General features: G+C 39.8%; 1 protein-coding gene across 2 annotated transcripts; it reads right to left on the bottom strand.

Moving 5' to 3' along the window:
• Positions 1-473: 473 nt before the first annotated feature.
• Positions 474-13,530, bottom strand: si:dkey-238d18.4 (TBC1 domain family member 15). 2 transcript variants are annotated; one of them, XM_076889913.1, is made up of 10 exons: positions 13,015-13,530; positions 11,657-11,842; positions 11,403-11,521; positions 11,010-11,113; positions 2,658-2,725; positions 2,390-2,536; positions 1,864-1,954; positions 1,562-1,710; positions 1,319-1,457; positions 474-1,234 (listed from the first exon to the last, which is right to left on the bottom strand). In XM_076889913.1, the coding sequence occupies exons 1-10, from the start codon at positions 13,220-13,222 to the stop codon at positions 1,066-1,068; spliced, it is 1,380 nt and encodes a 459-aa protein (XP_076746028.1). In that variant the 5' UTR covers positions 13,223-13,530; the 3' UTR covers positions 474-1,065. The 2 variants fall into 2 exon arrangements, with proteins under 2 accessions (XP_076746028.1, XP_004541629.4); XM_004541572.5 differs by having other exon boundaries at positions 1,319-1,460; positions 13,015-13,529.
• Between the last annotated feature and the right edge of the window lie 414 nt (positions 13,531-13,944).

The following is a 13,944-nucleotide window of genomic DNA, read 5'->3' as shown; positions in this document are numbered from 1 at the left end:
TTTTTTACTATTTAATTTGTAAAAATGTGTATACACACACACACACACACACACACGTAGGAAAATATTTAGTATACACATCCAGAAATGCATACACTATTATATATTGTACATATATTTATTAGTTTCAGGTTGGCCATTCTTGTATTTTGCTCGTTTGTGTTGTTGTGTTTGCACATCTCTGTTGCTTGTGGGGCTCGCACACAAGAATTTCACTCGCATGTGCTGTGCCAGTGTGCCTGCACATGTGATGTGACAATAAAAAGTGATTTGATTTAACTCACTTTAGCAGAACTATTTTTTATAGCACTGACCTCATTTGTGATAATCGCCTGTAAAGTCCATCTTTTTTGTGTCTGAAGTCGCACAGTTATTCAGATTTGATGTTAAGGCTTCTTAGAGGATCTTCTTTTGCATTCCTACATATCAAATGACTTTAATTCAGCTCAATCAATTCACATAGTAAAACAGGGTCTTTCAAAACACAAGGTCATCTTTTATTTAAAAAAATTCAAAAATGTAAATGAAACAGGTTTATTCACCAGCAGAATAAAAATCTTCAACACTTTTACTGAGGTACATTTTTTTAAAATTCATAGTGTAGTGTGCATGTTTGTCATTCTCTATTTAGGACAGTTATGCAATGTGGTTTCTTGGACACTTTGTGGTACACATACTGTAGGCCCCTCTGACACATGTATCATCTACCATTAAATATAACTGCCAGCGAAGAGACCGGGCCTATTTATAAACTGCTAACAACCTGGAAAAAAAATAAAACAAAGCTCCTACTGTGAAGTAATAAAAGATTAGACCTTGCATAAAAAAATAAAATAAAATAAAAAATCACCGCACAACAACTTGCACCCAGTGTTGGTCAACTATAAGACAATAAATAGTGTACACGTACTCATAGTGATGAGTGAGCAAATTTAAAGTGAGCAGCAACCAGCAGTACATTAGTGTTTCCCTCAGACAAAAAAGTAAGTGGCATCAAAAAGTGCATGTAGGGATTAACTGTCAGCTACAGATTACAACCTGTGAGATCATTAAAAAAAAATAAAATCATTTTAAAACAAATAAACTACGGAGATGATAAAAAAAGTCCTCGTGTTTGCTCCGATCAGGCCTGCAGCGACCATTCGTAAAATCCCAAGCACAGCGCTTGCAGTAGTTGTAGAAATGATGCTCGGCTTTCTTCAGTATACTGTTCAGGTCCAGTGTCCCCTGAAGGCTGCACAAAGCACACACACACACATTAACTAACACATGCACATCTTATTTGTGATGAGCCGTGTGATGCAGCACAAAAACAAACCCGTTAGTATATTGGAGGAGCTGAAAGTCATCTGGGCACTGCAACAGAGACTCTCTGTGCTCTAAAAGGATGGCTGCACAGATGAAGAGCTCAAAGGTGAAGTCAGTGTTGATCGCCTGCAGCTCTGACTCTGAACCGTCTTCTGGCAATATCACAAGGCAAGGGCATAATAAGAAGTAGCAAAGAGGTTTGTGTTTTTTGTGGGGGTTTTTCTACTTTTTCTTTTGTGTTTCCGGGCTTTACCTGTGCTGAATTTCTGAGCAACTCTTTCCTGGTAACGAGCTCGGTCGACTTGCTGTGAGATGAGCTCCAGGTGGTCACATCTCAGGATCTCGAACAAGCGTAGTGCTTCGCTGTGTTCAAACTCCCTCTGGAAACCAAGCAGCAGCCACCTTAAAGGAGGGGCAACATGTGCTTACATGTAAATAAGACGTTTGTGTGGGGGGGAAACAAAACAAAACAAAAAAACCTTGCAAAACTGCATTTGAAAACTCAAAATAAATAAATAAAATAGAGCACAGAAAAACAAAGCCTTGCAGATCTACCTGTGACAAAACGTAAACCTCTCCATGTTGCCTTTCATCAGATGAGCATAAAGCGGAGGGTCCAGTTCCTTCAGCAGAGCTGCCTCCAACTCTAGATGTTAAACAAAACTTTTATACTTTAACTAAACTAATTTATACAAAACATTTTTTTGTTTTTATAGAGACTTAATTCTATTTTAATTGGATTTTGGGCTAATATGATTTTGTTCTGCATATCCGACCTACCATCAAATTTCTACCCTGGAAATAAAGTTAGTGTCTTTGTTTGGCCACTAGGGGTCATAAAGTAACATATTACTCTTTAGATAAAAAGAAAAAAAGCAGGCAGTGCTTGACTGAACTATTAAAATAAGGGTGCATATGAGCACAACGGTGCAGAAGCTGAATGAAATTTATTATCTGAAACAGAAAAGGAAAGTTTAATTTACAGATCTTACACCATGACAACAGTGGGTGTGGCAGACATAAACAAAACACTATTTGGTGTCAAAGTATTTTTTTTAAATATCTGTTTTGTTATCGCTACCCATTTTCCTGTGTAGACCATCGGCCCTGAAGTCCCTGGAGAATTTCTCCATGTAGCACGAAAAACTCCAGAAAGTGTCAACCTCACAGTCGAGGACCTCCAGGAATCGGCTGCACAGGTCATTCATCCCCTGGGCATAACTGACCTCTGGATTTACAGCAAAGGGAGCAATGCATAAAGAGTTAGCCTCTTTTTTATAGCTCAACAAACAACCTTTAAATCCATCTGATCCAGACCGAGTCAGCAAACCTGACACAGGGTCGTTTACCTGGATGAAAAGCAGCATAAGTGATAAGAATTTCTCGCAGAACCAACAGATTGCCTAAGCCTTCATTCCTGCAAACATCCACAGACACAAACAATATTAGTATGTTATAAATAAGCAGAATTAGTTCAACACAGCTGCCAAAACTTGTTTTGATGCGTAACACTGGTGATGCTTTATGCCCCAAATTAAACCTTCACTCATGGAGAGATTGTCAGATGTGACATTTAACTACTAAGTCTTCAATTGAAAGTCAGTTAAATAATTTTAAGTTTCTAAGAAATAAAACGAAGCGAGGGGTTTTTATTCAGTGTTGTCCACTTAGTCATCATTTACCCAACTTCACTTTTCCTTAATAGAGCAAGCTGGATTCCTACCCAAAATTCTAATGTTTAAAATGATTAAGCTCGTCAAGAACAAAATGCAGGTGACAGAAACTGCAAAAAAGGCAGTTTAATTATGAACATTAAATGCTATTCATACCCAGTAACACTGATTTGGGTCATTTGCATAGAAAAGAGGAAAAATTTTGTCAAAATGCATTAAAAATGTACAACTAAATTTTTTAAAATCATCTGTTGGTTAACAGCATTTATTGGCTGTATTTAAAAGTGTGAACATAAATATCTTATTAATGAAAGGCCTTCAGAATATTTCCTTTTCTCCTACTTCCCACCCACTTTGCCAGTTCAGTGTCACACTGGTCTTGGAGCTTACCACCGCTCCCTCAGATATCTGTAGCCTCGATTCAAAAACTCATTTTAAGCCGCAGTTAGTCCAAATTTAGAATCTGAAATGTAGTTTAGACTGAAGAATCTACACATCATCATCTCTAACATGATGCCGATACATGACACATTTTTCCAATCAGTGAACAAATGATTATTCACTGACCATTGTGTCATGTGTCTAAATGTTGTCTCATGGTGAGATACAGGAGCTGCACTGAAGCAGAGAGGAGGCTACAGCACATCAATTAATACAGCTCAGAAGATCACCAGGTCCTCTCTGCCCCATTTGACTTGTTCACTTCCTGCTGCCTCAACAGTGTGTAAAATATTTTCAATTCAATTCTATTTATATAGCACCAAATCACAACAATAGCTGCCAAGGTGCTTTATATTGTAATGTAAAGACCCTACCATCATAGACCGAAAAACACCCCTATGAGCAAGCACTTTGGTGACTGTGGGAAGGAAAAACTTTTAATAGGAAGAAATCTAAACCTAAGTGGAAAGTTTTAAGCCTAATCTTAAAAGCACAGACAGCGTCTGTCTCCCGAATCCAAACTGCGGTGGTTCCACAGAGGAAGGACCTTAAAGCTGAATTCTACTTTTAAATATTCTAGAAACCACAAGTAAACCAAAAGTCTGAGGGTGCAGTACTCTAATGGGGTGACATGGTACTATGACGTCTTTAAGATAACATGTGGCTTGATTATTCAAGACCTTGTATGTGAGGAGAAGGATTTTAAATTCAATTCTGGATGGAACAGGGAAGCCAAAATAGGAGAAATATGCTTTTTCTAGTCCTGGCAGTAGTCTTGCTGTAGCATTTTGGAACAACTGAAGGCTTTTCAGGGAGTTTTAGGAAAACCTGATAACGAATTACAGCGTCAACTTGAGACAGGATATTTTTAATTTTGGAGATATTGCCAAAATGGAAGAAATCATTCCTACATATTTGTTCATTATGTCCATTGAAGGACATGGCCTAATTAATAAAGACTCAAAGATTCCTCACAGTGTTACTGGAGATCACGGTACATGCCATCCAGAGTAAGGATCTGGTTAGACATCACATTTCTAAGATTTTTAGGGCTGAACACAAAAACCTGAGTTTTATCTGAATTCAGAAGCAAGAAATTAGAGGTCAATAGAGGTCATTAGAGGCAAATCGTTACGTGTATTATCTGGTTTCATGGAGACCTGGGTATCATCTGTAGAGCAGCGAAAATGTATGCTATGCCTTCTGTGTAAACAGACTGTACAGAACTGGTTCTAGTGTGGAACCCTGTGGAACTCCATAATTAACCTTAGTGTTTGAAGAAGACTCCATTAACATGAACAAATTTGAATCTGTTAGATAGATATGACTCATACTACTGCACAGCACATTACCTTTAATACCTACAGGATTTTGTAATTACTGTAGTAAAACATTATGGTGAACAGTATTTAATGTTGCATTTAATGTTAAAGGTCTAGCACAGGGGTAGAGAACTCCAGGCCTCAAGGGCCTGTCCTGCAGGTTTTAGATGAATAAAGATTAATTCATTACAAGGCCTCTGGAGACTTCAAGACATGTTGAGGAGGTGTTTTGGCCATTTAAATCAGCTGTGTTGGCTCAAGGACACATCTAAAACCTTCAGTACACTGGAGTTCCCCACTCTAGCAGGACAAGCAGATGTATGAGTCCACTGTCAGAGGCCATAAGAATATAATTTGTAACCCTCACTAAAGCTGTTTTTGTACTGTAATGAGCTCCGAAACCTGACTGAAACTCCTCAAATAAACCATTCTCTGCAGATGATCTGTTCCACTACTTTGTAAGATTTTTTTATTTTTAGATAAAAGAAAGGTTGGAAATTGGGTTATATTTTAGAGGATCCATCACATCCTTGTTCTGACTGATTCAACTTGCTCACCTCTGGCATCAGCTACAGCGACTTGTAGATCAAGGGGGACCAAAAAGAAACTGTTTCTTCTCAAACACCAGTACAACGGTAAACTTTGCACTGACTCCCCTCTCTACCACCACTACCACATCCTCTTTTATTAAGAGTATTCTTCTTGGTGCATTAAGTTCTCTCCTGTACAGTACCACAATGAGTGGTATCTTAAATTTTTAGAATACTCTGTATATTATATTTATCTATACTCTGTGTAATATTGTATTGATATTTGTTAAGTCACTGTGAAATTACAAAATACTTATCTCTACAACTCTCAAATGTACAACTACAGTGGGGCAAAAAAGTATTTAGTCAGCCACCGATTGTGCAAGTCCCCCCACTTAAAATGATGACAGAGGTCAGTAATTTGCACCAGAGGTACACTTCAACAGTGAGAGACAGAATGTGGAAAAAAAAAAAAAAAAATCCATGAATCCACATGGTAGGATTTGTAAAGAATTTATTCGTAAATCAGGGTGGAAAATAAGTATTTGGTCACCTCAAACAAGGAAAACCTCTGGCTCTCACAGACCTGTAACGTCTTCTGTAAGAAGCTTTTCTGTCCCCCACTCGTTACCTGTAGGAATGGCACCTGTTTGAACTTATCTGTATAAAAGACACCCGTCCACAGCCTCAAACAGTCAGACTCCAAACTCCGCCATGGCCAAGACCAAGGAGCTTTCGAAGGACACCAGGAAAAGTATTGTAGACCTGCACCAGACTGGGAAGAGTGAATCTACAATAGGCAAGCAGCTTGGTGTGAAAAAAATCAACTGTGGGAGCAATCATCAGGAAATGGAAGACATACAAGACCACTGATAATCTCCCTCGATCTGGGGCTCCACGCAAGATCTCATCCCGTGGGGTCAAAATGATCATGAGAACGGTGAGCAAAGATCCCAGAACCACACGGGGGGACCTGGTGAATGACCTGCAGAGAGCTGGGACCAAAGTAACAAAGGTCACCATCAGTAACACACTACAACGGCAGGGAATCAAATCCCGCAGTGCCAGACGTGTTCCGCTGCTGAAGCCAGTGCATGTCCAGGCCCGTCTGAAGTTTGCCAGAGAGCACATGGATGATACAGCAGAGGATTGGGAGAATGTCATGTGGTCAGATGAAACCAAAGTAGAACTTTTTGGTATAAACTCAACTCGTCGTGTGTGGAGGAAGAAGAATACTGAGTTGCATCCCAAGAACACCATACCTACTGTGAAGCATGGGGGTGGAAACATCATGCTATGGGGCTGTTTTTCTGCCAAGGGGACAGGACGACTGATCCGTGTTAAGGACAGAATGAATGGGGCCATGTATCGTGAGATTTTGAGCCAAAACCTCCTTCCATCAGTGAGAACTTTGAAGATGAAACGAGGCTGGGTCTTCCAACATGACAATGATCCAAAACACACCGCCCGGGTAACAAAGGAGTGGCTCCGTAAGAAGCATTTGAAAGTCCTGGAGTGGCCTAGCCAGTCTCCAGACCTCAACCCCATAGAAAATCTGTGGCGGGACTTGAAAGTCCGTGTTGCTCGGCGACAGCCCCAAAACATCACTGCTCTCGAGAAGATCTGCATGGAGGAGTGGGCCAAAATACCAGCTACTGTGTGTGCAAACCTGGTAAAGACCTATAGTAAACGTTTGACCTCTGTTATTGCCAACAAAGGTTATGTTACAAAGTATTGAGTTGTATTTTTGTTATTGACCAAATACTTATTTTCCACCCTGATTTACGAATAAATTCTTTACAAATCCTACCATGTGAATTCATGGATTTTTTTTTTTCACATTCTGTCTCTCACAGTTGAAGTGTACCTCTGGTGCAAGTTACTGACCTCATCATTTTAAGTGGGGGAACTTGCACAATCGGTGGCTGACTAAATACTTTTTTGCCCCACTGTATATAACTCTGTACCATAACCACATTACCTCATGATCATGACCTCAGTTATTGTCATTCTGATGGTAAGCATAATTACTCAAAAGGACTTCTTACAAGCATGTTTTGTATTGTCAAAATAAATAATTTACCATATAAAGATTTAAAATATGTTAGATTTAAACTCTTACCTCTCCTCCAAAGTCAGACTGATTTGAAGGTCAGCGTGATGATAATAATGCTGTATAGAGTTATTTAAAACAGTTTTTCTTAATGCCATTGTTTGTATTGCCAACATAAATAGGCATATAACTAATGATATATGGGAATTCTAAATATCAAGTTATAGCTTGCATACAAATATCATGTCACATTTTACCTCCGACCTCACTTTTACATTTTCAATCTGTCTACATATCATGCTGAAATTAAAAAGTGTTTTACTTTAAAAGTTTGTTTTTTATGACTTTTATAAAGGGGAATTAGTATGCGTGTTGACCTATATACCCCATTTATGTTGGCCTACATGCGCAGGTTTTATCTATATTTACATCATATGTTATACTACTTATGCTTGAACACCTGTTGATGCACAGCTGTTATTTTTCAACCTAATAATGGGTCACTTTTGGGTAACTGTGACAGTTTTGTGTTCCATTTTGACAGCAGCTTGCTGTATAATGACAATGAAAGGCCTCTAATTCAAAAGCTTTATACAGTTTTATTTCATTTAAACAGCAATTGGTACAGTAATAAGCAACAAATCTATGTAATATTGAAATCTCAATAAATTTCAGTGCAGGTGTGGACTACCTGATAGCTGTCTCAATGCCGACAAAGTATCAGTGTTAAAAAGATGGAGACCACAGACTTACAGATTCTGAACTCAAAATAAATATGTGACGCCCAGCAGTGGGTGTCTCTGACATTACACTGATGACTCAGTGTTAGTAAAACCCTTGTTTGAAACACACACACGCACAGAGAAATACAGGGAGTGCAGAATTATTAGGCAAATGAGTATTTTGTCCACATCATCCTCTTCATGCATGTTGTCTTACTCCAAGCTGTATAGGTTCAAAAGCCTACTACCAATTAAGCATATTAGGTGATGTGCATCTCTGTAATGAGAAGGGGTGTGGTCTAATGACATCAACACCCTATATCAGGTGTGCATAATTATTAGGCAACTTCCTTTCCTTTGGCAAAATGGGTCAACAGAAGGACTTGACAGGCTCAGAAAAGTCAAAAATAGTGAGATATCTTGCAGAGGGATGCAGCAGTCTCAAAATTGCAAAGCTTCTGAAGCATGATCATCGAACAATCAAGAGTTTCATTCAAAATAGTCAACAGGGTCGCAAGAAGCGTGTGGAAAAACCAAGGCGCAAAATAACTGCCCATGAACTGAGAAAAGTCAAGCGTGCAGCTGCCAAGATGCCACTTGCCACCAGTTTGGCCATATTTCAGAGCTGCAACATCACTGGAGTGCCCAAAAGCACAAGGTGTGCAATACTCAGAGACATGGCCAAGGTAAGAAAGGCTGAAAGACGACCACCACTGAACAAGACACACAAGCTGAAACGTCAAGACTGGGCCAAGAAATATCTCAAGACTGATTTTCTAAGGTTTTATGGACTGATGAAATGAGAGTGAGTCTTGATGGGCCAGATGGATGGGCCCGTGGCTGGATTGGTAAAGGGCAGAGAGCTCCAGTCCGACTCAGACGCCAGCAAGGTGGAGGTGGAGTACTGGTTTGGGCTGGTATCATCAAAGATGAGCTTGTGGGGCCTTTTCGGGTTGAGGATGGAGTCAAGCTCAACTCCCAGTCCTACTGCCAGTTTCTGGAAGACACCTTCTTCAAGCAGTGGTACAGGAAGAAGTCTGCATCCTTCAAGAAAAACATGGATTTTCATGCAGGACAATGCTCCATCACACGCGTCCAAGTACTCCACAGCGTGGCTGGCAAGAAAGGGTATAAAAGAAGAAAAACTAATGACATGGCCTCCTTGTTCACCTGATCTGAACCCCATTGAGAACCTGTGGTCCATCATCAAATGTGAGATTTACAAGGAGGGAAAACAGTACACCTCTCTGAACAGTGTCTGGGAGGCTGTGGTTGCTGCTGCACGCAATGTTGATGGTGAACAGATCAAAACACTGACAGAATCCATGGATGGCAGGCTTTTGAGTGTCCTTGCAAAGAAAGGTGGCTATATTGGTCGCTGATTTGTTTTTGTTTTGTTTTTGAATGTCAGAAATGTATATTTGTGAATGTGGAGATGTTATATTGGTTTCACTGGTAAAAATAAATAATTGAAATGGGTATATATTTGTTTTTTGTTAAGTTGCCTAATAATTATGCACAGTAATAGTCACCTGCACACACAGATATCCCCCTAAAATAGTTAAAACGAAAAACAAACTAAAAACTACTTCCAAAAACATTCAGCTTTGATATTAATGAGTTTTTTGGGTTCATTGAGAACATGGTTGTTGTTCAATAATAAAATTATTCCTCAAAAATACAACTTGCCTAATAATTCTGCACTCCCTGTAAGTTAAACAGGACTGTAATGTTTGGGGGGGGGGGTTGAAGTTATTCTGTGTTAATTGTGACATGGTATTGTATCAGAAGAACATTCTTAAGGGAATGTTTAGCTGCTTCAAACTGCTGAGATAATCAGATGATCAGAAGTGTGAACAACAACTGCCATGATGCCTTACCACTGCTCAAAACTATTTCCAAGGTGCTCCAGGGGACATTTAACCGCATTCTTTATGCTTTGCAGCCTCCCCAACATGGATAATGTGACAGACCCCCTCTGTAAAGTTTATTTTTTAGCACATGATGGCTCTTTTTGGCTATTCATCTGTAAACTCTCTCCATACTCTTTCACGTGATTCTTGCGTAGGTGGTAGAAGTTTGTCATGTTTGAGTCTGTGGTTAGGACCCATTTGCGGCATAATTTGCATAGTACAGTTTTCTGGTCTGTGTCAGACTTTTTATACCCAAACCATTTCCATGCTACAGAGGTAGCCCCTAGTTTAGGAATAAGGTCCTCAATTTGTTTTGACCGGTCCTTCTGTTTGGAGCTACTTGGTTCTGCCTCATCTTCACTGGCCATGCTGGTATTTTCTGTGCCTGCATCCACGTGTTGACTGTAAGCGCCATTTATAGTTACTTCACGTTTTTATTTGAGGTAATTTTTTTGATGCATATTCTGAAATTTAATATTTGCGAATAATGTATTTTCCCATCATTTCAGCTTATTTTGAAAAATTTCAACAGGATCTTGAGCTTTATTGTGAAAGGTTTATGTGGTAAATAAACAAGCGGACGGCAGAGATACACGATGGTTTTACCGTCATTGTTACTAATGAACCGATACATAAAAACAGTCGCTTGTCCGTCCATAGTGTGATTATTTTAAATATAAATAAAAAAATATTGCCGTAAACAGCTTATTTTGCGACACCACGAAACAAACGATAGCGTATAATATGACACGATAGATGTTTTCATATCGTCATCCGATATGTATATCATCATATTGAACAGCCCTAACTGTGGTGTTCTTTTTTTTATCGTCTTGCCCCGAACCTTTTAGAGAGCAGAAACTCACTTTGTCCTTCAATTTAAACAATTGGATATTGCCAAGTTTATTTTTTGCTGCTGGCTGCTGTGAAAGATATCTGGTGCTTGATCAGTAGTGACAGACAAACAAAATAAGTGTATGCAGACCTCTTTAAAAAAATTATCAAAGTTAGTTAAAAAAAAAAATACCATAACTGATAATCACTTACTGGTAATAGCTCAGGTCTCTGTTGGTTCGGGGCACATCTTTATCAATGATTCGAATGGCTTCCTGCAGCTCCTCACGGTCAAATGTGACCCGCTCAAACAATATCTGTTTATAGGAAAAGTTAGTACAAAGAGGTAGTAGGTAAATGGCAAACCCTTTAACAAATTTAGATCCTGTTGTTTCATTTGAATAAATATACTGCATTTATTTTATTTCCCTCACTTTAAACTGTTCTTATGTTCTACAAAGAAAAACCAAAGGGAACATTTTAAATATAACTTAACAAAAAACAATGCAGAACAATAGTGAGTAGAGACAAGTATGCGTAAAAGAAGCAAAAAGCCAGACATCAGACAGGTCACAATAATACTCACAGATGTTTAGTTGAACTGACCTGTGCCTGAAGCTCCAAAAAAGCCATTCTAACTCTGACCGCCTCTGACCTGTCCTGAGACTGTTGCTGGGTCTGTGCCTGTCTCTGGTCAAAGTACCTGACGGCTGCCAGCAACTCAGCTTGATCACATATAAGATATTTAGGGAAAAGAGTGAGAAATCACGGCAGTTAAAAACAAACAACAATAGAAAAAAAAATTGGAAAAAGAAGGAATCTACTGTACGTGGCTTTTAACTGACAGCCGTACAACTTACCATCAGTACCATTGAGGCGCATTCGCATGGCTGAGGGGAGGAAGTGCTGCCATTTTCTCTTCATCACCTGATAACGTACGGCCAACTGGTCCTGCAGCAACGAGCGCTCTAAAGCTGTTGAACCACACGGGTACATCCCGAACAAAAACCGCCACGCGAGACCACGCTCAGATGGACACACCCCACCTGGACAGAGAGTGCAGACCTTTCAATCATTGTCAGTGGACAATTGTGCTTGAAGATAAAACATTACGTGACCTCCTAACATTTAGTTAAACCAGTCACCACTGGTCTGAAAGAGAGCATGGGAAGATCAAACCTGAAAGGAACAAATTTTAGATGTAAATCAAAGCAACAAGACTGCAAATACATATTTTAGTGAGCTTGAGCCTGCTGAGACAAATATTTAAGAGGCCATTTGTAACGTCTTAGTCTCTGGTGGAGTTCAACATCCTCCACAAAGAGGACAGATTCAGCAGGATTGCTGAAGTGCTGATAAGTTCTGGCATGAGATGACAGTCTTCTTGCATTTAAGACACTAAAAATACAGCTAGAACACAGACGTATTCTGTCCGTTTTTGCTTCTTCTAGTTCACAGCATATGTTTATGGAGCCATTGACACTCATGTGATCTCACTCCTAGAAATCCTACCAACCCTATAAATGGAGCCGCTTTATCACAGTAGTCACGCTGGACTTCTTTGCTCCAGGCGGTCTGGTGAACAGTGAAATGTTGGACTTTACAGAAGCGTCTGGTTGTGCTTTTCCCCAGAGGCAAAGCGTCACCTGATTTAATCTTAAGAATGAAAACCCATTTAAAAAAAAAAAAAAAAAAATCATGTTAATTTTTACCGTACACCAAAACGGTGCTAAAATGGACACATGTATATTTTGTCAAAACACTATAGCCCATTTTTTATTTTTCCAAAGAGTCAAATTAAATTTCTCTAAAAACACACATTGAGCGAATGCAGTCACGCCTTTTATCAGCAGGTGCGGTGCATTCAGGTTTGTTCACAACAACCTGAGGCCTCAGCAACAGTCGGTGTGAGAAACTACAGCTTTAAATCCAGCTGCTTCATGGACTGCGCTGATTGCCAGCCCCTGTCCTGTTATAGTGTATCAATACAGAAAAACGCAATTATCTCTCAAACTTATAATGAACTAGATGAGAAAAGAGTTTGCTTTTCTAAACGTGGATAATTAGATATTTTAAGATTTCTGCTTGGCCTTCCGTACTCACTAAAGTATTAAAACGGAAGTGCGGACAAGCAGTCTTACTTCATGTCTCCTGCAAAACTGCACGAATCAAGTTTACATTAAAAACTACTTGCAAGTAAGTTGTGCGTTTTAGAAACCGTTTTTGAAGATATGCATCCTCAGTCTTGACTCGTCGACCCTCCCCTCGGCGTCCATGACTCTGGGTAAAGTGAGGCGCGCTACAGCAAGAGCAGGAGAGCAGATCGCTGCTACTGTCCTCTGAGAGCCTTCATCCAGCTGGGGGCTGCTGGCTGTCAACCGTTCCCCTGCGGTCTGCCTTGGATTTCCTGTGTTTAGATCTTCCATGTGTGGCTGCGGTTTTAAATCACGCAAAGATGAAGTTTGTCATTCGCGCTGCATCCACATAACAGGCAACATAATCATCCTCCTATGGCCCACCGCTTCCTAAACAACACAGCTCGTCTCCCTCCGTGAGCTACAACTGAAAGCATTCAAGACTCATTTCCAGCAGCGTGGTCGAGTCGTTTTAACTTTGCTAAACCCGTCGGAATGACTTTCAGGAAAGCATATCCAGCGAGCACAACTCTCATTCAGCCATCTGGGAGTCATATGACTGCACCTTTAAGATCCCAATTTGCCCCACATTCCAGGTGGAGTCAAAACCCATGTGCTAAAGTTCACAGTGGACTTGTGCGTATATCTTGCTCCATCTAGTGGTTGTATTTAGCAAATGTCCCCCAGAAGAGGGATTTCGCTAACTGGCTGATCTGAGTATTTCCCAAACCGTTGACCACTGGGGCTTTCACGCATAACCATCTCTAAGGTTTGCAGAGAATGGCCTGGGTAAAAAAAAAAAATAAAATATCCAGTGAGTAGCAGTTCATATCAGCTATTTCTTTGAAGTGATAAGAAGGAACTCCAATAATCACTTTACAGCCAAGGGATACAGACGAGCATCTCTGGACACCCAAGCACATGAACTGCAGCAGCAGAAGACCAAATTTTTCATTACAATAGAAAACTCTAAAAATGTCTGGTCAGAATTTGGAGAAAACAACATAAAAGCA

Source organism: Maylandia zebra, linkage group LG11 (genome assembly GCF_041146795.1).
Source record: "Maylandia zebra isolate NMK-2024a linkage group LG11, Mzebra_GT3a, whole genome shotgun sequence".
Lineage (NCBI taxonomy): Eukaryota > Metazoa > Chordata > Actinopteri > Cichliformes > Cichlidae > Maylandia > Maylandia zebra.
This window is presented reverse-complemented; position numbering and strand designations above follow the sequence as displayed.